At 43.1% G+C, this 24375-nt stretch overlaps 1 protein-coding gene across 2 annotated transcripts in view; it reads left to right on the top strand.

Annotated features, from left to right (window-relative positions):
- The window catches only part of LOC115474065 (cytospin-B-like), a 167074-nt gene extending 144737 nt beyond the window's left edge, over positions 1-22337 (top strand). Inside the window, exons 12-14 of one of the 2 annotated variants that reach the window (XM_030209372.1) lie at positions 6254-6370; positions 20592-20651; positions 21577-22337. In XM_030209372.1, coding sequence (XP_030065232.1) covers positions 6254-6370; positions 20592-20651; positions 21577-21666 — 267 coding nt within the window. In that variant the 3' untranslated portion in view covers positions 21667-22337. The remainder of the gene's footprint in view (positions 1-6253; positions 6371-20591; positions 20652-21576) is intronic. The other variant, XM_030209373.1, reaches the window with a different exon arrangement.
- The last annotated feature ends 2038 nt before the right edge of the window (positions 22338-24375 follow it).

Raw genomic sequence — 24375 nt, 5'->3', positions numbered from 1 at the left:
AAGCTCTCTGCAGCTGGTTTCCTTCACTCCTCCGGTGCTACCTCCATTTGCTCCTCCTCTTCGGAGATAGTAGTCTCTGGAGTAGTTTGAGACACTGCCTGATCAGCCCACTCCATCTCTGTCTCCTCACTTCCTACTTCCTCCTTCATATTAGCACATGGGGGCCCTTCCCCCTCCCAGCTGCAGCCTGTATCCATATTATACTGTTTAGCCAGCCAGGGTGCCTGGGCTAAGTCGGAATCCTGGTCTGTCTTTAAGGATTTTCCCAGATATTGCATGGAACCTGTCTGTCTGGGATCCTTAGGGTTACCATACGTCCAGATTTACCCGGACATCTCCTCTTTTTGAGGACATGTCCGGACGGGTTTTGCCAGTCCGCCCGTTTTGTCCAGATTTCTGGACAAATGGGCGGGCCTATCCTAGCCTCCCATCCCCTTACTTACTACCTACTGCCCTGGTGGTCTAGTGACCTCTTCAGGGCAGGAAAGAGCCCCCTCTTTCCTGCCCAGAGCACTGCCTTGCCCTGCATTCTGTTGCTGTGACGGTCTCGGGATTCAAAATGGCCGCAGAGAGTTGAAGCGGCCTCGCGAGACTTCAACTCTCGGTGGCCATTTTGAATCCCGAGACTGTCACAGCAAGAGAATGCAGGGCAAAGGTAGTACTCCGGGCAGAAAAGAGGGGGCTCTTTCCTGCCCCGAAGAGGTCACTAGACCACCAGGGCAGTAGATAGTAAGTAAGGGGAGGGGAGGTGACGGGGGGGGGGGGGGGGCAGGGGAGGGGAATATGTGATGCAGGTGGGGGCGGGGCATGTGTCCTCCTTTTTCAGAGGGCAAAATATGGTAACCCTAGGGATCCTTCTCCTTCTCTTACCAGGCCAGGTTTTCCCTCTCCCTCCAAAACCTATGCTGTGGCTGGGGATAATACAAGTGGGAACTTTCCCTGCTCTGCCTGCCAGCTTTAAGCAGGACCCACGAGTCATTACATAGGCCAGAAGCCTGTATAAAAATAAATGGTAACTATGCACCTACCTTTACATTACACTGAAGGATTTTATTTATTTATTTATTTATTTATTTGGTACATTTGGATGAGGCAGGGATGTACTTTATCCCCATTGTTATTGTTATCGAACCGTTAGCAGAAGCCATTCGACAGCAGTCCCTGATTACTGGGGGAGTGGAGGAATATAAATTACAACTTTTCATAGATGATATCTTACTGATGCGTACAGATAAGAGTACTTCCCTGTTACACCTGGAGGCGGAGCAGAGGCAATATGGGGCTTTATCAGGCTTTAAGATATACATTTCAAAGTCTAAGATCTTGAATCTTAATCTAGATGCAGGAACAATAACATTCTTATAGGCTTGATTTCCATATAATTGTGAATCACATCATATCATATCTTGAAGTTGACTTGACTTCCAATATCAGTGATTTTTATGAGGCAAATTTCCCTCCCAAAGTATTTAGGGACTTAGATAGATGGGAGGGTCTTAGTATTTCCTGGTTGAGTAGAATCAATGTGATTAAGATGATGCTGTTTCCCAAATTGCTCAATTTGTTTATGGCCTTACCTCTCCCAATACCGAAACTTTTTTTGTCAAGCATAAAAGGAAGGTATTTAGCTATATTTGGCATAAACATCCACCTAGGGTGTGGGCTGGAGCATTGCACCACCCCATACAGCAGGGGAGATGGTGGTGCCATATTTTTATCTTTATTACCAGGCTGCTCAACTCCGTATTCTGATGGACTGCATAGCACACCCATCTAAGGTATTGGTGAGAGTGGAACAATGGTGGATGGGACCAACACCCTTGTGGGCGGTTCTATGGATTTATCCTTCAGTTTTTGAGGGTGTTAAGAGGGTACCAGTGGGTATTGGCAGTCCATTGCAGAAGTGCTATGGAATAAGGAAAAAGGTTTTTGCTAATTGGGCTTGTTTACAAACGCCTGTACACTATGCTCCTGGACTTGTCTCTGGGCGGGAGGAGGGAGTGTATCACCAGTGGAAGTTCATGGGGCTGTATGTGCTTGGACAGATATGGGAGGAGGGGGATCTTTTTTTCAGTATAGACAAATAACAGGATTATATCTCTCGGAAAGCCCATGGAGACCACCTTCTTAATGAAACACTTTTGGAAAGGGCCATGAGAGGGGGAAGCGGTAAGGGTTGTATCTCCCAACTCTATTAAGCTCTGTTGCTGGCTTTTTCTCTCCCCTGGATTATTATATTCATTGTTGGGTAAGGAACTTGGGGGCAACATATGAGTAGAAGAAATGGGAAATGAGCTTTAAATATCTTTTATAATTGTTAGCTGTACATGGACTGAAAATGGACATAAAATGTTGTATCATTGGTGCTACACCCCACATAGACTTAAAATTGGTGCAATTGCGGTATGGTGGGGGACATTTATCATATGTGGTAGACTTGTTCTGTGATACAACAATATTGGAAAGAGGTACATGCTTTGGTACAGCAAATATTGGTAGTTCCCTATCCCTTACAAGCAGAATCTTGCCTTCACCATAAACCAGTTGGAATTACAGTACCACAGCATAAATTGGCAATTCATCTGTTCACTGCAGCAGTGGCATGGAAGTGCTCCTCTGCTCCTGCTTTGTCAGTGATTTTGCGTAAATTGGATTATCTCTGTTTGATGTTAGAACTGACTGCTATTAGATTAGACAATTCACCAAATTTCATAATATCTGGGATGGTTATCGCACTTGGTGGTCTCTTATTGATTGATTGGCATTTATTAGCCGCCTTTATAAAGAGATTTACCTAAGGTGGTATATTCCAGCGAATCAGATGTGACTGAAACATTTCCATTCAGTAGTTATTCTTCTCCATGTCCTTCTACCATACAGTGCCTTGGGGAAGGTATCTCGGGAACGGGTTGGTTCGTGGGAATTTGTTTTTGTATACCTGCTATCTGGTTGTTGGGCTGGTGGTTGGGAGGTGGGGATAGTGCTGGGCAGACTTATACGGTCTATGCCAGAGCCAGTGGTGGGAGGCGGGGCTGGTGGTTGGGAGCGGGGATAGTGCTGGGCAGACTTATACGGTCTGTGCCAGAGCTAGTGGTGGGAGGCAGGGCGGGTGGTTGAGAGGCGGGGATAGTCCTGGGCAGACTTATACGGTCTGTGCCCTGAAAAAGACAGGTACAAATCAAGGTAAGGTATACACAAAAAATGGCACATGTGAGTTTTATCTTGTTGGGCAGACTGGATGGACCATGCAGGTCTTTTTCTGCCGTCATCATCTACTATGTTACTATGATTTGTTTTTCTGTTTTGAAGATTTAAAAAAAAAAAAAAAAAACTTTTCAAGAAAAATGCCAAGAGGTACAGGAAGGAAATTCCTTGCACTCAAGCCCAGGGTTTTGTCTCTAGGAGCTTCATTTTTGCTTAAAATTTCCCTACAGAAATGTGGTAATTTTGCATGATTCTACCTATAGTTTTTGCTTTGTTAAATTTTGTGGTTTGACAAGAGGGAACTATTACAACTACCCTGAGTTCACCTACAGTAATGCTGGTTATATTGATTAGCTGCTTGTTCCAGTTTATGAATTATTTTAAGAATTTCTTGTTGTATTATTTTCTTTTCCTTTTTTTTGGCCTACATGGTCTGGAAAGGTAATGTTATTTTTTCTTATGGGATTTTTTTTCCTTTTGTTTTAATGGCTGTATTTCCTTATGTTGTAGTAAGCATTGTTACTGTATAATTTAGATACATTAAAAAAAAAAGGCTGTCTTTAGTTTTCAGACATTTTAGCCGTTTATGATATGAGGTCACCTCACTTTGTACCTTCTAGGAACTTGAACTATTTTAAAGCAAGTAACATAGATTTTCTGTATGTGCCTTGACTCTGCTTTTTCACATGGTTTCCTAGGAAGCAGGGACATATAAATGTTCAGGAGCATACTTAAATGAAGCAGAGTGATAATAGAAATGTGCTTGTGTTTTGGCTTCATACGTATGCTTCAGGCCAGGAGCATTTTCCATGTACTTTATGTGCCCTATTCCAGATATTGCTGACATTAGCAGAGTGACTTTGTATATCTGCAAATGTACAATTAACCTCTTGCATATTGTGGCAAATCCATGCCTCCCAAAAAAGGGGGAAGGCTATATTTAACACTCTTGGGACATCAGGGATGCAGTTTTATAAAGTTATTCCCCCGTGTATATGGCCACATGTAGTATTTGTGTAGATGACCTGATAAATTAAGAACTGGAGTTAAAGTAGATACCATCATAAGAGGCTGCATACTATGCCAGTGGATGTAAATGGGGGTGGGGTTTGGGTGAAATGCAATGGAGTTAACATCCATGCATGTAGATTCTGAAATTCTATACATGCATAAAGTACATGCCTTTATTTACACCAGCTCTGTCAATCACAACTTACTTCTTGCCACACTGTCCTCATTTGGATTTCAGGGCTCTGTCCTCTCCTGGTTCTCCTCTTATCTCTCCCACCGCACCTTCAGTGTACATTCTCAAGGATCTTCCTCCACCCCATCCCGCTCTCTGTTGGAGTTCCTCAGGGATCTGTCCTTGGACCCCTTCTTTTTTCAATCTACACCTCTTCCCTGGGTTCGCTGATCTCATCCCATGGTTTCCAATATCATCTTTATGCTGACGACACCCAGCTTTACCTCTCCACACCGGACATCACTGCGGAAACCCAGGCCAAAGTATCGGCCTGCCTATCTGACATTGCTGCTTGGATGTCCAACCGCCACCTGAAACTGAACATGGCTAAGACCGAGCTTATTGTCTTTCCACCCAAACCCACTTCTCCTCTTCCTCCTCTCTCTATCTCTGTTGATAACACCCTCATCCTCCCCGTCTCATCTGCCCGCAACCTCGGAGTCATCTTCGACTCCTCCCTCTCCTTCTCTGCGCATATCCAGCAGATAGCCAAGACCTGTCGCTTCTTTCTCTATAACATCAGCAAAATTCGCCCTTTCCTCTCTGAGCATACCACCCGAACACTCGTCCACTCTCTCATTACCTCTCGCCTTGACTACTGCAACCTACTCCTCACTGGCCTCCCACTTAGCCATCTATCCCCCCTTCAATCCAATCAGAACTCTGCTGCACGTCTTATCTTCCATCAGGACCGATACGCCCATATCACCCCTCTCCTCAAGTCACTTCACTGGCTTCCGATCAGGTACCGCATACAGTTCAAGCTTCTCCTACTTACCTACAAATGCACTCGATCTGCAGCCCCTCATTACCTCTCTACCCTCATCTCCCCTTACGCTCCTACCCGCCACCTCCGCTCACAGGTCAAATCCCTCCTCTCAGTACCCTTCTCCACCACCACCAACTCCAGACTCCGCCCTTTCTGCCTCACCTCACCCTATGCTTGGAATAAACTCCCTGAGCCCATACGCCAAGCCCCCTCCCTGCCCATCTTCAAATCCTTACTCAAAGCCCACCTCTTCAATGTCGCCTTCGGCACATAACCATTATACCTCCATTCAGGATATCTAGACTGCCCCTACTTTACATTTCGTCCTTTAGATTGTAAGCTCCTTTGAGCTGGGACTATCCTTCTTTGTTAAACTGTACAGCGCTGCGTAACCCTAGTAGCGCTTTAGAAATGTTAAGTAGTAGTAGTAGCTCTTAAGGTTTAAGTGATTATGCCTACATTCAAGGTGTGATCTCTGCCACATATGCTAGTGTTTCTAAATAAAGCAGTGTCCTGTTATAAAATTTCCCTTTCAGAGTGTAATTTTATAAGGGGATGCCTCTTTTAAGGTGCCTGTGTGAATCCTACTTTATAAAGATAGGTAGATGCCTACATATCTTTATAAAATCCCCAAGTTCTGGTATAAATGTCCACGCCAGTATTAGTCAAGTATGTATGTAATGTATAATGTTTTATAATACCATGTGTTTGTACGATCTGCCCAAACCCAACCCTTTTGCATACCCACCAGCAAAGTGCACACAGTCAATTAAACGTGCATACTACTGCACTGGTCACTATTTTATGAGGTCATTTGTTTGTACATATGGCCACATCCATGCATAAATAACTAAAATACCACTAAAGAGGGCACATACATTACTGTTTAAAGTACATACTTCCCCTCCCCTTTAAAATTTCTCCCTTATAGTAATATCCCATTCAGAATTATAAATTAGCATCCTGAACATTCCTATTGTGTTGTGGGTGCGGGACTGTGGGAAACTATTAATAAATTCTTTTTTTTTTTTTTTCAGAACATTGCAATAACCAATTTCAGCAGCTCATGGACAGATGGAATGGCACTGTGTGCACTCCTCCACACCTACTTACCTGATCGGATCCCCTACCAGCGCCTTGATCCTATGGAAAAGGTACAAACAAGAGGCAATGAAATTGCAGAGTGACATTTTGCTTATAAAGAGACATCACGTCTCATGCCTATGAACTTGCATTAAGTACATATTTGTTAACCAGCTTGAGATGCTTATGTTCTTCACCAAAAGAGACAATACAGTTGGGTCCTTTTACTAAGGTGCACTGACAGATTTAGGGCCCCGTTTGCTAAGCTGTGCTAGAGGCGTATTAGTGCTTTTAGCACACGCTAACCATGTAGGCGCCCACAATATTCCTATGGGCACCTACACAGCGTGCGCTAATTTTCATGCACATGCTAAAACTTGTAGCACACCTTAGTAATGACAGGACGCCCATAGGAATATAATATGTGTCTTATAATTCAGCGTTACTAAATCCATTAGCACACCTTAGTAAAAGGATCCTTCTGTGTTCTTTTTTTTTTTCACAAAATACTGCATTTTAAAATGTATTCCCAATATTTTCTAAACCCTTTAATCAAACAGTGCCCATCAAGGCAGTTTATCAAATAATTAATACATTGTAAAGAACTAAAATACACAGCAACAATAAAGGCAAGGCAAACATAAAGGCCTACAGAGTCCCTCCTTCCCCTGTTCATTCCAGGGTTCTCTCAAAAGCCTGCTGAATGGAAAAGGTTTATAATCCCTTCTTAAATTTCTGTAAAATGTCTTCACACTTTTCATTTCTCATGTTCTATCTAAAAATTACATTTCAAAAAAATTTTAATATAGGAGCTTGTTTCACTGATTTACAGACCCCTTTGCAATAAGAACCGCTATGAGTCCACGTCTAGAATGGAATCTAGGGAAGGCAGGCAGGATAGGTTTCTTCAGCTGCTTGTCAAGGAGTTCTAGCATGATTTGCTACAGTTCATCGTGCTTCTGGCTGTCTCTCAACTCCTCACATTCTCTCCTTTCCCAGAGTAGCACAAGCACATCTGGGTGCACACACACCTATGACAAAAATGAGACAGGACAAATGGCATTGTCCAAGGACAAGCAGGTATAATATTCTCACATGTGGGTGACTAAGTCCATGGAGCCCGGTATGGACAATGCCATAGTGCACTGACACTTTAAACCTTTAAAGCAATGCTCCCACCAAGCATGCGTAGGGGTCTTCCTGCCTAACGCTCAAGCGTTAGACCAGCAGTCTAGCATTTTACGCTGAACAGAGAGGTCTAATTTTCTTGGTGCCTCAAATTTTTGCCTTTTGGTGTGTTCCCTTTTTTTGAAAAAAAACATTTTTTTCTAAATTTGTAGAAGCAGTTTATTGAAATTCCAAGTAACAAGAAAATGACAATCCAATTGAAATAACAGACCAACCCCTGGATATCCCAGAGAAAGTAAACAATGGCAAACTTTTATATTTTAACAAAAGTTTTGTTTGAAGAAACCCTACCATCATCCACCCCCTCCCCCAAATCAGCAAAGGAGATCAAAAGTCATCCCAGTTCCCCTCTTCCCAAATAACAAAAACACAAGAATAAAACACAACCCCCTCCCCTTAAACAGAACAAGCAGTCAAGAAAGGAGCCCAAAGCACCCCACTTATGAAAGATCTTTCTCTTCAAGACAGTTAAACGCTTCATGTCACAAATATATCACAACCGAGTAATCCATTGTATTAAACAAGGAACAGTACGCTGCTTCCAGTGTCTTGCCATATTAAGGCGAGTCGCATGAAGAGTATGACGAACTGACAAAGATTGTAAATGAGTAAGGCCTGCAGGTTTCTTACCCAACAAAAAGACAAATGAATTCCACTGCACCGGGTGGCCAAGCCACATCTGAAGCGAGACTGCACCACCCTCCAATAAGCCTGTGCCTTAGAACAAGTCCACCAAATGTGACCCATAGTGCATAACACTGCACAGCCCCTCCAACAATTTGGAGAAGCACCAGGAAAAATATGATGCAGCCTCGCTGGGGTAAGATACCAGCGATTTAAAAAAACAAAAAACCTTTAATCACATTTTCCTTGAAAGAAACTGCCAAGGAAGATTTCAGCAGGGCTTTTTCCAAAATAAGCTAATCATCAGCAGAAATCAAAACACCTAGCTCCCTCTCCTTACCTGGTGAAGCACATACAGTTTAATTTGTCTAGTCAAAAAAGCATAAAGTAATAAACCCATGAGTGCTCTTAATGTTCACACAAGTCCTCCAAGTAAGACTCCTCTCGCAAAATACAAGAGTGAAATGAAGAAGTATTCAAAAAATGTTTCACTTGAACATAAGCATAATTGTCAGATGGCGAGAGATGATAGTCTTCAGAAAGAACATCAAATGAAACAAAATCCTCCTCATCAAACAACTGACTCCAAGTAGCCATCCCCCGCTGAGCCCAACAATCAAAGGAGCTCACTCCTATCCCTGGAGGGAACAGCGGATTGTGGGCATTCAGAGTATGACGAGACGAAGAAGAGTAAGAGGCTGTAAATAAATAATCCCAGTAATAAAAAGTGGCAGAGATAGTGGGGAACAAACCCCCAAGCAAACTCTTGTACTTTCCTGGAAGCCATGTAAGATGCTTTAACAGACGAGGACCCACCAAATTCTGTTCAAGATGAATGCACAACTTATGCTCAGCAGCATGAAACTATTCAATTGCAGAATGAGCCTGTGCTGCACAATAATACCAAAACAAATTGGGGACACCCAGCCCCCCCCCCCCCCCCCCACCAGTCTGCTTACATTTGTATAAAAATGCTTGAGGCAGACAAGGACGTTTATGGTTCCATGCAAAGTGAATGAGGTGATCGTGGAGACCAGATAAAAAGGATCTAGGGAGACGAAATGGAAGCACCTTAAATACAACAAACGAGGGAGTACATTAATTTTAAGAGTTGCTATCCTCTCAAACCAGGAATGCTCCATGGACGCCCAACGATTCAAATCCTGAATCAATGCCCTCTGAAGAGGATAGTTAGCCCCAAAGAGATCCTAAACATTACATGTGAGCTGAACCCCTAAGTAACGGATCCCCTAAGTAACGGAAGTCCATTTAAAAGGGAAAGAAGAGTTTAAAGTTTCCAGCAAACGAGGTGCCAGCCCTACTGCCAAACCCACAGACTAGTAGCATTCAATTTATACCCAGAGACTGCTGAATAAGCTTTAATATCTTTCATTAAATTAGGCGGAGAACTCAAAGGACACGTAAGAGGTAAGAGAATGAGAAGAGGACAAGATGGCAGCCTGAAGGGAGTACAGCGAGTTGCTCCTGGACTCATCCTGACTCCTTTTTCCTTTTTTTTTTTTTAACTTTATTACTCTGTCTACCTTATGCCTAAACGGAGAGGCAAACAGCGTGCAAGCCCCATTGTACCTATTTTGCTGGCAACTGGGCCCATGGATCGCTTCGCCATTCCAGGGATTTTGGGACGCTTTGAGTCTTCGCTGTGAGGGGAGGTGGTGCGAGGTGAACCGCTCCCCCTGCCTGAAGCAGATACATCTCTGTCCCGAGACTAGAGATCCACCACTAATGCCTGCAGTTGAGCAAGGGTTGAGAGAACAGGGGCATACACGGTCCACAGGGTCGGTGATAGCCCCTGCAACGGGGTCAGACCCAAGCAATGGATTGCAGAGCACTTCCAGGAGTTTGGGTGTGCCACGGCATAGCATCGGCGTTACTGGCGAGGCAACTGCGGAGAAGGAGTTGGAACTCTCTGGAGATTCTTTGCCTGAAGTAACCTCACTGAGTAAGTCTTTTTTTTCTTCCAAATAAACCTTCAACCATAACTTTAGACGCTATATGGGAAGCTCTCCTGGGCTTAGAGACATCATTTTCCCAAAAATTAATATCTGCTTTGCAACAAGCTCAAACTCCCCTTGAAAGGGTATCTATAATGGAAAAGAAAGTCACAATATTTGAAGGGAAAATTGAAACTAATAGTAAAGATATAAAACGATGTCAACAAATTCAAACAAACATCATTAAAGAAAATATGTGGTTGCAAAATAAAATTGAAAGCCTAGAGAACCAAAAGAGATCAAAAACACTAAGATTAATAAATTTTCCAAAACAGATGTCGGTTGCACCTTTAATTACCTTCAAAAGGTATATTTTTGAAATACTGAAAATTCCGCAGCAAACTTGTCCTCCAGTATCAAAAATATATTATTTATAACCTTATAAGAAAAAAAGGACTGATCAACCTATTTCTGAAGAAGCTGATGTTCTTTTTGAGACTTTAAACCTCACGTAAACTATTGAAGATGATAATCTGGGTTTACAATCAGCAACATTAATTGTGACTTTCATACTACAGCCGGATAGAGACTACAACTGGATACTAAAACAGTTCTTCCATCATAGGGAGGAAACGTTTTTGAATTATAAGAATTTTTCCTGATGTATCTCGTGTAACCCAGAAGAAGCACCAAAGTTTCCTTAAACTTCGCCCCCCTGTTCAACTGGGAGGCCTTTTTTGGTTGAATTTTCCATGTATAGTGAAGTTAAATTCAGTGAAATATGTTTTCTTTGATCCATCACATTTAAGTTCCTTTCTGGAATCTAGGTCAGTAATAACTCCATCTCCAGTTCCAGAAATGGTAATGTCATTTACACCATACTCTGTTACTTTGATTTTTCTCATGTGAACCTCCCTTCAGGTCTCTAATAGTTGAATAGTTAATGAAAATTATCCTGAGTATTGTGCCTTGTTCTCCTCTCCTACTTGTGGACTGCATAGGATAATATGTATTTTTTTTCCTTTTGACAAATTGTAATGTAACAGAGTTATTTAACATGCGTGGGATAAACATAAAGGAATCCTGTTCAGAAGGAAGGGATCCTCAGGAGCTTAGCCTAGAATGGGTGGCAGAGCCGGTGGTGGGAGGCGGGGATAGTACTGGGCGGACTTATACGGTCTGTGCCCTGAAAAAGACAGGTACAAATCAAGGTAAGGTATACACAAAAACTAGCACATATGAGTTTATCTTGTTGGGCAGACTGGATGAACCGTGCAGGTCTTTTTCTGCCGTCATCTACTATGTTACTATGTAGATTTGCTTTATTATTTCTTTTTTTCTGTAACAAGAATGTTCTTGTAATCGTAGTAAAAATCTTTAAAAATAAAAGAGATAAAAGAATATCATCTGCAAATGCTGTTTTAAATTCCCAATCCCCCACAAGATCTCCAATATCCAGATTAGTCCTGATAGCACAGCAAGGGGATCCATAACCATAGCAAATAAAAGGGGACAGAGGGGACACCCCTGATGAGTACCCTAGGAAAGGGAAAACAAACTAGAGTTCCCACTATTAACCCAAACACAAGCCTTGAGCAAAGCATAAAAAGCCTGAATCCAAGAGTGATAAAATGGCCCAACCCCAAATTTAGCCAAAACCTGATCAGCAAAGCTCCAGTGGACCCAATCAAAGACCTTCTTGGCATCTAGCCCTAAAACCTGAGGTACATGAAGCTAGTCCACTGTCCCAATGCACATTATCCATCGCTTGCCGCTGAGCCGTAAAACCCACCTGGTTCAGATGTATCAAGGTAGGGAGCAGCCCAGCTAAGTGACTGGCTAATACTTTAGCCAAACTTTTTACAGCAGTATTCAAGATGGAGGTACTGCCCAATCTGTCTTATCAGGCTTAGGAATAACAGCCAGCCATGCTTCCATTGTCGACGGTGGCAACGGTTCACCCTGAGGACAGAATTAATGATTAAAGTCAATATGAGTGCCATCTCTACAGCAAAAGCTTTAAAGAACTCATTAGTGAAACCATCCAGGCAAGGAGATATTCCGTATCTTTGATAACCTGTAAAACTTCCTGCACAGTAATCTGAGCCTCCAAAACCTCCCTCTGTTGAGAGGACAACAACGGCAAAACCTGAGCATTCAAGTAGCTGTCCATATCCTCCGACTGGATAGTATGATCTGCCATATATAAAGTCTGATAGAAGTGATGAAAATGATCCCTAATCTGGGAAGATTTAGTCAAAAACATCCCCCTTGAGTCATGGAGATGCAAAATCTGCCTGTCAGATCTTGTCTGCCGCAATTTAGTCACCAAAAGACTCAGAGAAACTAATATCCAAAAGGGAAGAGAAAAAAGAGGGGGAAAGAGCTGCAGAACCAACAACCTCCCCCATCCCCAACATCCAGTCCCCCATCCTCCCCAGTTACACATCTACCACAGTCCCCGCAATCTCCAAACAACCAAGAGATCCCAGAGATGGGCAATTGAGGGCCTGAGTCCCCAGACCAGATACAACCAGATTCCTTCCACATCCATTCCACAATCATACAGCCCTAAACAAGCATATCAAGAATCCCCCCCCCCCCCCCCCCATCAGAACAAACACATTCACACCAGAGCAACAGAAAACAGGAGATGCAAGCACACAAATCCAAAGCTTAAACAGTGTCATATAAAAAAAATCCCCCCAAATCCCTCCCCCCCCCCCCCAAATACATTTGCAGCAAATCCAGATAAAGCGATACATAAAGTCAAGAAGGGTCCACAATAGATCCCAGATAAGGCTGCTTCTTCTGACTATTCTCCACACGCTGCCAATGTTGTAATTTCTCCCGGGTCACTGACACAACAGTGCTCAGGGTATGCAATGTAGGAGCCAGACCTGCCTCATGTAAAATCTTCTACGCTTCACCAAGTTTGCGAACCCATTAGTGCACCCACTACAGCAAAAGTCCATGCAAAGGGAAAGGCCCAGTGATATTTAATATGTGCTGAAGACAAAAGATCCAGAACAGGTTTCAGCACTTTCTGTTGTTGCAAAGTATACGATGAAAGATCTTGATAAACAGACACTTTAGCCTCATTATACATCAGCTGAGTAATCTGTCTAGCTTCAACCCAAATCAATTCCTTAGCAGGAAAGTGCAAAACAAAAGTGCCACATTGTTCCTGGGAGCAGAATCTGATGGCCTGCCCAATGCTCTGTGCAGTCACTCAAATTGGAGGGATACCCCATTACAGAGCACATACAAAAGCATGGGCTACTGAGACAAAGTCAGCACGGATTTAGTGAAGGGAAGTCTTGCCTCACAAATCTACTGCATTTTTTCGAGGGGGTGAACAAACATGTGGACAAACATGTGAACAAAGGGGAGCCGGTGGATATTGTATATCTAGATTTTCAGAAGGCGTTTGACAAAGTGCCTCATGAAAGACTCCAAAGGAAACTGGAGAGTCATGGGATCGGAGGCAGTGTATTATTATGGATTAAGAGCTGGTTAAAAGATAGGAAGCAGAGAGTAGGGTTGAATGGTCATTATTCTCGATGGAGAAGGGTAGTTAGTGGGGTCCTTCAGGGGTCTGTGCTGGGACTGCTGCTTTTTAACAAATTTATAAATGACCTTGAGATGGGAGTAACTAGTGAGGTAATTAAATTCGCAGATGACACAAAGTTATCCAGGGTCGTCTCGTCGCGGGAGGACTGTGAAAGATTACAAGAGGACCTCGTGAGACTGAGGGATTGGGCGTCCAAATGGCAGATGAAGTTCAACATTGACAAGTGCAAAGTGATGCACGTGGAAAGGAGGAACCCGAATTACAGCTATGTCATGCAAGGTTTCGCTTTAGGAATTACGGACCAAGAAAGGGATCTGGGAGTCATCGTGAATGGGATGTTGAAATCTTCCGCTCAATGTGCTGCGGCAGCTAAGAAGGTGAACAGAATGTTGAGTATTATTAGAAAAGGGATGGAAAACAAGCATGAGGATGTTATAATGCCGTTATATCGCTCCATGGTGCGACCGCACTTTGAGTATTGTGTTCAATTCTGGTCGCCTCATCTCAAAAAAGTTATAAAGGAATTGGAGAAGGTGCAGAGAAGGGCGACGAAAATGATAAAAGAGATGGGATGACTACCTTATGAGGAGAGGTTAAGAAGGCTAGGACTCTTTAGCCTGGAGAAAAGGCGGCTGAGGGGTGATATGATAGAGGTCTACAAAATCATGAGTGGGGTAGAGCGGACACATGTGAAGCGTTTGTTTACGCTTTCTAACAATAATAGAACCAGGGGACACAAGATGAAATTAGAATGTGGTAGGTTTAAAATAAATTGGAGAAAGTTTTTTCTTTACTCAGCGCGTGGTTAGACTCTGGAACTCATTGCCGGAGAAGGTAGTGACGGCAGCTGGCCTTGCTGAGTTTAAAGGGGGTTTGGACAGATTCCTGAAGGAAAAGTCCATTGATCGTTATTAAATTTTGGGGTTTTGCCAGGTTCTTGGGGCCTGGATTGGCCGCTGTCGGAGACAGAGTGCTGGGCTTGATGGACCTTTGGTCTTTTCCCAGCGTGGCAGTGCTTATGTACTTATGTACTTATCAGAGCCCAAAAACTGTATGCAGAACAATTTAACAATGACCACAGCATCCTCCATTTCTCCACCTTCAGGGATCCCTCTAAAATGCAAATTCTTCCGACTTTCTCTATTTTGTAATTCATCTGTCTTATAAAGCATGTCTTCATGGTATTCAGAAAGCTATGATACTCGCTTCTGCAAGGTATTAAGACAGTCCTCGAGTTCCTCCACTTTGGATTCCAACTCAGCTACATAGCCTCCCAATTTGCTCACGTCAGCACTTAAGTGGTCAATGCGATCTACAATATCCACTCATGAACCTTTCATTTTGTCCTTTATCTCAGCAAAATAGCACTTCAGCTGCCGCGAACATCCAGCGGCACTCGCTTCTCCCCTCAGGGAATCAACCACAGAAAGCACAGAATCCAAGTCAGACTCTGACACCAACATTGCCGCAGGCCAATTTTGCTGCATCTTATTAGCTGACTTATCCTTCACTTTCCTGGACAATACTAGGATTGACACAGATTCTCTCCAAACATCTGTCAGTCTTGTGCAGAAAAAGCCTCCGATGAATGCAATTAAAGAGAGATTCACTCTGGAGCAGGTAAGAGGAAAAAAAACTAGGCTGCCATCAAGCCAGATATGTCACTTCCTCTTCAGGTTATTTTTTTCTTATTCTTTTTTTTCTTTATTAATTTTTTTCATTTTTTTGGCCTTTGTGACCTCTGAGCCTTTCTTTTGCCTGGGAAGCATCAACCTTTTTCGGATACGCGCCTGCTCGAACTCCCCAGGCCATTGAGCCTTTTGAGTTTGCATCTGCCATTCTTCCCGCCATGTCATCGAGGGTGCTGAGTTGCTTTAAGAAGTGTACTCAATGTAATAGAACCATTTCAGGCACCCCCCCCCCCCCCCAGTAATAATTCTGTGTTCAGTGCCTAGGTGTGGAGCAATGGGAAATAGTGTGGCCTCTGGCTGTGCATGCAAGCAGGACACTTAAAGCCTGAAGAGTCCAGCGTGAAAAACGGTTCTGCATCAAGCATTTGCAGGAGATTCGGTACCTGACATGGAACCTGCATCAGCATCGACACTGGGTGCTCTGACATCGAGATGGTTCAGCATCAGACTCGATACCAAGATCAGACTCTGCATCCTCTTCGTCTGTGCCACGTGCATCGAGGGACCTGCAGCACAACAAAACCTAGGAAGCATCATCACAATTCTCCAGGCACTCTAGCACCTCCTCTGCAACGACATCCTCAATGTTTGGGAAGCGTCCATGCTACAGTGATCACTCTTCTTCTCTCCAACTTCTTTCCCATCAAGAACTTCCAAGGTCTTCAGGATCTCCTACAGCTGCACAGGCTATAACTCAGCTGTGTCCACACCGCTGTCTCAACCAGTATTGACGCCTACTGTACAGGAGGAAATCCGGGCTATGCTCAAAGAGGTAGCTCTCAGGACTACTGCATAAGCTGTCTATATAGACTTAAAGGGTGCTTGCACCAGCCTCAGCCCAGCCTGTCAATACATCGAAGAGACAGTCACAGGAAAGGTCAATCACACCAGCTCAGTTTTGACTATTGGGCGCACTGTGGACCCGACTGGCACATGCGTTGACACTGGCAGAGGAACTTTCTCCAGCCTCAGAGACTCATCTGCTTCAACCCAGAGCCAAAGCTCCAGTCAACACTTTTCCACATACTTCCCAAGCACAGTACTTTGAAGAGTCAGACTCGGACCTCTCCTGGGAGGCAAAGCAGGACCCACAGGACCTCTCAGCTGAGGAGTCCTATGGCATTCCATCTGATCCTTCTCCGCCACCTGAGAGACGTACGTCTCCTCCAGAAAGAATATCCTTCCCTAGCTTAGTCCATGAGATGGCTGAAGCCATACCTTTCAAATTGGTGACAGAGGAAGAACCTCTTTCAGAACTCTTTTTGAGGTTCTAGATTATGACTCTCCTCCTAGAGAAGGAATCAGTGTTCCATTTCATACAATTTTGAAGAATACTCTGATCAAAATCTGGGAATCTCCACTAACAGTACAAGTTGCTCCAAATAAAATTGATGCAATGTACAAGATACAGAAATGTCCCTTGTCGTGGAGACAACTTGTTTGGTGACAAGTCAAGGAAGTGGCTGACCTAATTAAAAAGCATACAGATACTATTAAAACTCTATACAGGCCACACACCTCTGCTACCTCTTCTTCTAGAAGATTTGCAGGAGGTTTTTGACGCTCCAATAACTATACATTTAAGCGTTGTTACACCCCCCACTTCTCCACCTCAAAGGACTACGCCCCAAAGCTCACGTCTGTAACAGCTATGAGGACAGAAATTGCAGACTCCTTCTCAGTCAACAGCCCAGTTTTTGACCCTAGAGAGCATTGCCACCGTTCAGTTGTCTGTGCCAAGTGACCTACAGTAGGAGGCACATTTATCCTCTTTCAACAGAGATGGCCACTCATAACCTCTGATTGTTGGGTGCTATGTATCATACAGCAGGGTTACGCTGTGCATTGGTGGTGGGGGGAAGACCTCCTGAACATGTACCAAGAGAGTCTTGTTTCAACTCCCTCCAAATGATAGTACTTCAAGAGGAGCTCTCTGCCCTCCTCCAGCAGAATGCAATAGAACCAGTTCCCCTGCCAGAGGGGAATTGGTGGTTTTACTCTAGGTACTTTCTCATACCAAAAAAGATGAGGAGAATATGACCCGTTCTCGACTTGAGAAATTTAAACAAATACCTACTCAAAAATGTTGCATGATTTCCCTGGGATCACTTCTCCCCATGATCCAACTCAATGACTGACTTTGCTCTCTAGATCATAAGGCATACACTCTCACATACCTTTCCTCCCTGTCCACAGAAAGTTCTTTGCTTCTGTTATAGAACCCAGCATTATCAGTAGAAGGTCTTATTGTTCAGCTTGGATTCTGCTCCTTGAGTCTTCAGAAAATGCCTGATAGTGGTAGCTGCAACATTCCGAAAGTGGGGCACACACTTCTTCCTCTGCCTTGATGGCTTGTTAATCAAAGCTGCCTCCCAAGACAGAGGCACAGACTGCAATTCTGTCTGCCATAAGATTCCTAGAACTCCTTGGGTTTGTGATGTTACCCCAAATCGCCTCTTCAACCTGTTACCTTACAGTTCATCAGGGCTTTCCTACACACTACTCAGGGTCGAGTTTTCCTCTCTCAATCAAGAATAAACCTAATGCCTCTCTCCGCTTAGATTTCTAAATGCACCCAGGTATATTCTCGTCAGATGTTCTGCCTACTCAGTCACATGGCTTCAACAGTCCATGTAACACCATTGGCTTGGTTCCACTTCCGAATTCCTCATTGGAACTCTCTTCTCAGTGGTCTCAAGCCACAGGATTGCTCTTGGTCCTATTCAATTTACTCCACAGCTACGCTGTTCTCTACAGTGGCACATGGTATCCAAAAATCTCACCAGGAGACTTCAGTTTCAACTCCTTCCACATCACAAAGTCTTCATCACGGATGCCTCCATGTTAGGTTGAGGTGCTCACCTCGATGGTTTCCACACACAGGATGATTCTTGGTCCCTATGAGAGAAACAACATCCTATCAATCTCCTTGAATTACAAGCAGTCTGGAACACCCTCAGAACTTTCTAGGACCACATTCTCAACCAGATAATATTCATTTGCACAGACAACCAGGATGATGTATTACCTGAACAAATGAAGAGGAACAGGTGCTTACCACCTCTGCCCACAAGTAATCCAGATATGAACTTGGGCAGTTTCTCAGAACATCTCTATAAGAGCTGTTTACCTAGCTGGCAAACAGAATGCTGTGGCAGACAAATTGGAACAAAGTCCTTGAGCTTCACGAGTGATACTTCAGCATGCCTGTAGCACATCAAATATTCCACAGCAGTGGGGAACCCCAATGTTAAATCTGTTCACTTCTCCTGAGAACAACAAGCTTTCATGCTTTTGTTCTAGACTCTATGTTCCTAATCATGTAGCCCCAGATGCCATCTTGCTCCACTGGGGAGCGGATCTTCAATACACCTTTCCCCCACTACCTCTCATAGGGAAATTTCTTCTCAAACCAAGGGACCATGATCCTATTTGCTCCCTACTGGTCACATCAAATTTGGTTCCCTCTTCTTCTAGAGTTATCATCCAGAGATCCATTGAGGTTAGATCCTTTTCCAACCCTCCATCCAGACCCCCACTCTGGCTCTGAAGGCTTGGTTTTTGATGACATAGATTTACATTACTTAAACCTTCCAGAAGGAGTTTCTAGTACTATTAGCCTCTAGGAAACCACCTACGTAGAAGTGTTACCATTTCAAGTGGAAAAGATTTTCCCTCTGGTGTACAGCCAGAACACTAGACCCTGCTAGGTGCTCTCTTCCTACTCATATAGAGTATCTCCTTAACCTTTCTGATTCTGGCATCAAAACTAATTCAGTCAGAGTATACTTGAGTTCCATTAGCGCTTTTCACTCTAAAGTTGATAAGCCAATTTCTTCCATCCCTTGATATTTAGATTAATGAAAGGTCTATTTCCTACCAAACCTCCTATCAAGCCACCTCCGATGGTGTGGGATTTCAATGTCATTCGCACAGCTCTCATAAAACCTCCATTTGACCCACTTAATTCATGTTCTCTGAAGTTCCTCACATATAAGTATTGTCTGCAAACTTCAAGCCCTTGTGGCAGACCCACCTTACACCAGGTTCTACCATGACAGGACTGTGCTCCAAACCCACCTCAAATTTCTCCCTAAAGTGGTATCCGAGTTCCACCTCAATTAGTCCATTGTACTTCTGTCTTCTTCCCTAAGCCTCACTCTCACCCTGTAGAAACATCAGTGCATACTTTAGACTGCAAGCATGCTCTAGCATATTATCTGGAGAGTACAAAACCTCATAGGAAGTCCCGCTAGACTTTTGTATCTTTCAACCCTAACCAATTAAGGATTCCCATCACCAAACATACTATCTCTACTTGACTGGATGACTGTATCTCCTACACATATGTTCAGGCTGGGCTAACCCTTTATGGCCGTGTCACGGTGCACAATGTAAGAGCCATTGCATCTTCAGTAGCCCATTTCCACTCTGTCTCCAGTGAAGAAATTTGCAAATCAGCAATTGGTCTTCTATTCACACTTTCACTGCTCACTATTGTCTAAAGCAGCATTGTAGGTGAGATTGCGGGTTTGGACGAGCAGTCCTGCAGAATCATTTTACTGCTTAAGTGTCAGCTCCACCATCCAGCCCTTTTTTTCCCACCAGGCTCACTTTCTTCTTCGTTGCCAAGTTCATTAAATTGTGAGCCTGGTAGTTGGTGAGTCCCACATGTGAGAATATTATGCTTGCTTTTCTTTGAAGAAAGCAAAGTTATTTACCTGTGGCAGGTGTTCTTCGAGGACAGCAGACATATATTCTCACATACCTCCTGCCTCCTCTTGGAGTTGTCTTCTTAGCTTTAGTATTGTACTGCTGGTCCCGTGTTCAAGCATCTGGCAGGAAGGCACCCACGCATGTGCAGTGGGGGTACTGCCTTAAGGTTTTTAAGTGACAGTGCACTGTGGCAGTGTCTGCACCGGGTTCCGTGGTTGACGTCATCCACATGTGAGAATATATGCCTGCTGTCTTCGTAGAGCACCTACTACAGGTAAGTAGCTCTGCTGTTTGTGCAAGTTTGTGGTCTTGTGTATTCAGTTAGTTGGCAAAACTAACTGAAAATAATAATGTTCATTGTATTTTACCAATTGTCAAATAAATGCACAACCCTAATAAACAGTTTTCACACACTGAACAAAAAATATGATTGAGGCTATGTGAATGCTGCTCTCCAGAGGTCCTGCTGTAACATTAGATTGTGGGAGGCAGTGGTGACATCCCCAAGATATGATGACTCTTTTCTGATTGGTTTCTATTTCAGAGGAAGAATTTGACTCTGGCATTTGGTGTGGCAGAGAGCATTGGCATCCGAAGCACTTTGGTAAGTGGAAGAGGGGGTGAGTGGCAAGAGAAGACAAAACAGAAGCGAATAGGTAGGGGAGGTTATTGAGGAGCAAATACTGCTTACAAACAGGGTTAACAAATGCCAGAAAATAAAGAAAATGTGTACAGGAAGGTTGGATCAATCCTCTGGTGCTTCCTTTTATCTGTTTCTAGCTGCTTTCTCTTTCAGAGACACATGCAGGCATGGATTCAGACAGAGGTATATGGAGGTATGTTAGGTATTATTAGAAAAAGAATGGAAAACAAAAATAAGAATGTTATAATGCCTTTGTATCGCTCCATGGTGCGACTGCACCTCGAATACTGTGTGCAATTCTGGTCACCGCATCTCAAAAAAGATATAGTGGAATTAGAAAAGGTACAGAGAAGAGCGATGAAAATGATAAAGGGGAATGGGATGACTTCACTATGAGGAAAGGCTAAAGCGTCTAGGGCTTTTCAGCTTGGAGAAAAGATGACTGAGGGGAGCTATGATAGAGGTCTATAAAATAATGAGTGAAGTGGAACAGGTAGATGTGAATTGCTTGTTTACTCTTTTCAAAAATACTAGGACTAGGGGGCACAAAATGAAGCTACAAAGTAGTACATTTTTAAAAATCTGAGAAAATATTTCTTCACTCAACTTGAAATTTAACCCTGGAATTCTTTTCCAGATAATGTAGCAAAAGCAGTTGGATTAGCAGATTTAACAGAGGTTTGGATATCTTCCTAGGAGAAAAGTCCATAAGCCATTATTAAGAAGGACTTGGGGAAAATTCACTGCTTATAAGCAGCATAACATGTATTGTACTGTTTTGGGATCTTGCTAGATACTTATAACCTGGATTGGCCACTGTTGGAAACAGGATGCTGGGGACTTCTGTGACGTTAGAATTAATCAATGGATTTTATTTCTTTTCCAGACCACCGAGGAAATGTTGAGGCCAGGAGGACCAGACTGGCAGCAAGTCCTGGGATACATAGAGTCTATACATCAACATTTTGAGGCCTGAGGTTGAGGTGGAGATGATGAAAAGGGATATGGCCAGGCTAGCGGCAGATCCTGGGATACAGAGTCGCCATAGGATTACTTCAAGGCTAGGTGCTAAGGCCTTTAAAGAAGGCCATAGACTGACAATGGGTCCTGGGTACATTAGTCTATATCATGGGTTCTCAACACAGTCCTCGAACACACCATCAGATTTTCAGGATACACACAGTGAATATGTATGACATAAATTCGTATGCAGTACCTTGTAGTACCTTTTATTGTGTGCAAATCTCTCATGCATATTCATCGTGGATATCTTAACCCAGACTAGCTCGGTCAGTCCCAAGGACTGGGTTGAGAACCCCTGGTCTATATAGAGCACTTTAAGATTTGATGGTGGGGATGGGGTGAGCAAGGCAGAGACTGGCAGCAGGTGGCTGTTTACAATAGACTGTGCATAACTTCTGTAATAAATTATTGTCTGTCTCTGGTATTCTTAAATAAAGTGTAAATTATTCCACCCCTGATTTATTTATTATAATAAATATATTTTACTCTTACATTCTATTACTGAACAAATTCCACATTAAAGCATCTGCTAATAAAATGCCTTTTGTCTTGTAATATTCCCATTCTTTTTTCATCCATTTGGATACAGAAAGTGAAAGTGCCTTGGTGCTTTGTAGCTTTTACTATATGAGACGTGGGGTAAGGAATAATATATTGTAGAGGAATATATTCGAGTTATTCCCCAAGTTTTCCACGTCATCACTGTGACCCCTGACGCAGGTGCTAGTCACCGAAACACGGCCCGTGTCGGGTCTTTTTGTCAAGGCTCATTCATTAAAGAACTGTGTTCCATTTTTAAAGGCCCGTGGTGCTGTTTTTTTTGTTTGGACCAGGTACTATAGGGTCATAAGTACTGTTAGTTTATTAAAACTTGATATACTGCCAATACTTTACTAGATCAAGGTGGTTTATAAAAAAAGAACTCCATAAACTTGATAGGACATATCTGAACACATCCATTCCAACAAAAAGAAACTCCATAACCTCCAAAAGAGAAAGCTAAAAACAAAAACAAGAAAACATATTATAATGTGTTTCCCATCCTACATCAGTATATTTTCCCCTCCCCATCTAGTATCATATTAAAAGCTTACACAAAAAACTATGTCTTTAACAAACTTTTAAAAGCCTTGAAATTCATTTCAGCATGAATACGCTTTGGAAGATAAACACACTAGCTTTAGCTGCCTCCCACTGAACCCTAGAAAAGTGTGACAAGGACCTGCAAGGACCTAAGCTTCCTTTCAGGACTTTAAGGAACAACTTTAGATTGTAAGCTCTTTTGAGCAGGGACTGTCTTTTCTTCATGTTCAATTGTAAAGCGCTGTGTACGACTGGTAGCGCTATAGAAATGATTTGTAGTAGTTGTAGTAGTAGTAGTAACTAAATTACTAAGATATTTGGGGGAGGTTAGCTCATAATAAGCCCACCCAGGCTCTGACCCCAAATGGGTTTGTGGCCCCATTTGTAGCGCCAACTCAGTTTGGAGAGCCTTTCCCTAAATCTTGTGCCTCCTACCATGAGGCTGGCCCTGAATGTTATGGGAAGCTGATGTGCCATTGACCACAACCCCTGCTGCCAGTATATATGAGGGAGAATTGCAAGGAATCAACTGACTGGTAATACTGAGAAGCACAGGATGCAAGATTAAAGAAGGGAGGGAAGCTGTATAGGTGTTTATTAAAATTCTTAATATACCACCACTTCTACAGGATGATCACAGGGGTTCATAATAAAATAACATTAAAACAGAAAGGAACTCCATAAGTTGATAGGACAGAATCTTTCACACGAGAACGTACAAGCTAACATGGCCCAACTGAGCAAGTAACTGGTGGCCAACACTTGCTAGGATGCTGGGGGTGAAAAAACGAATGCAAGAGTAAAAAAAAAAAAAAGTGGGTTTGCAGAAGAACATTAAAGCATGAGAAAGACAATTTGGAGCATAGAACAGAAGGGAGTTATTCCAAAGTGTTGGTGCCAGAAAGTAGAACGCAGTGTGCGACTGTGAGCCTGTTTTGGTGATAGTAGAACCAGACGATGGGACTTGAGTGATAGAAAAGAATGTGAAGGTGTATAAGGAATAATAAGGGAAGAAAAATAGGCTGGGGAACCAAAGTGAAGAGTTTTGTGAGTGAGAGAGGATTCTGAACCAAGACTGAAATTTGATTGGAAGCCTGTGAAGAGATGACAAGAAGGGTGGGGGGTGATAGCATCAGACCTGTGAGCTTTACAAAGGAGACTAGCAGCAGCGTTCTACAGTGTCTGTAGTAGTTGAAGTTGTAAAGATGGAAGGCCAGCCTAAACCACATTAGCATAGTTAAGATGAGAAAGCATGAATCAAGATGTGTAAGAAAACTCAAGAAATTTAGAAATAGAATGGAGACGCCTCAGCTAGAAACAGCAGCAAGACAGGATTGCAGACCACTAAGGTCTGGGTGATAGGAGATGTAGGAAAATGTAAAAGAATGTCATTGCATAAATGAATCATTTTATATTGAAACTTTGGATTAAGAGTAGTGACAGGCTAAGGAAAATATTGAAAAGCAGTGGAGAAAGTATAGACCCTTGAGGAACCCTACACAAGAAAGGAAGATCTGCAGACACAGAGGAATCTGTGACAACTGTGAAGCAGCTCACCAGAAATCATGAGTACAGGAGA

Source organism: Microcaecilia unicolor, chromosome 7 (assembly GCF_901765095.1).
Source record: "Microcaecilia unicolor chromosome 7, aMicUni1.1, whole genome shotgun sequence".
NCBI classification, from domain to species: domain Eukaryota; kingdom Metazoa; phylum Chordata; class Amphibia; order Gymnophiona; family Siphonopidae; genus Microcaecilia; species Microcaecilia unicolor.
The sequence above is the reverse complement of the archived record's forward strand: the minus strand, read 5'-3'. Positions and strand labels throughout refer to the sequence as shown.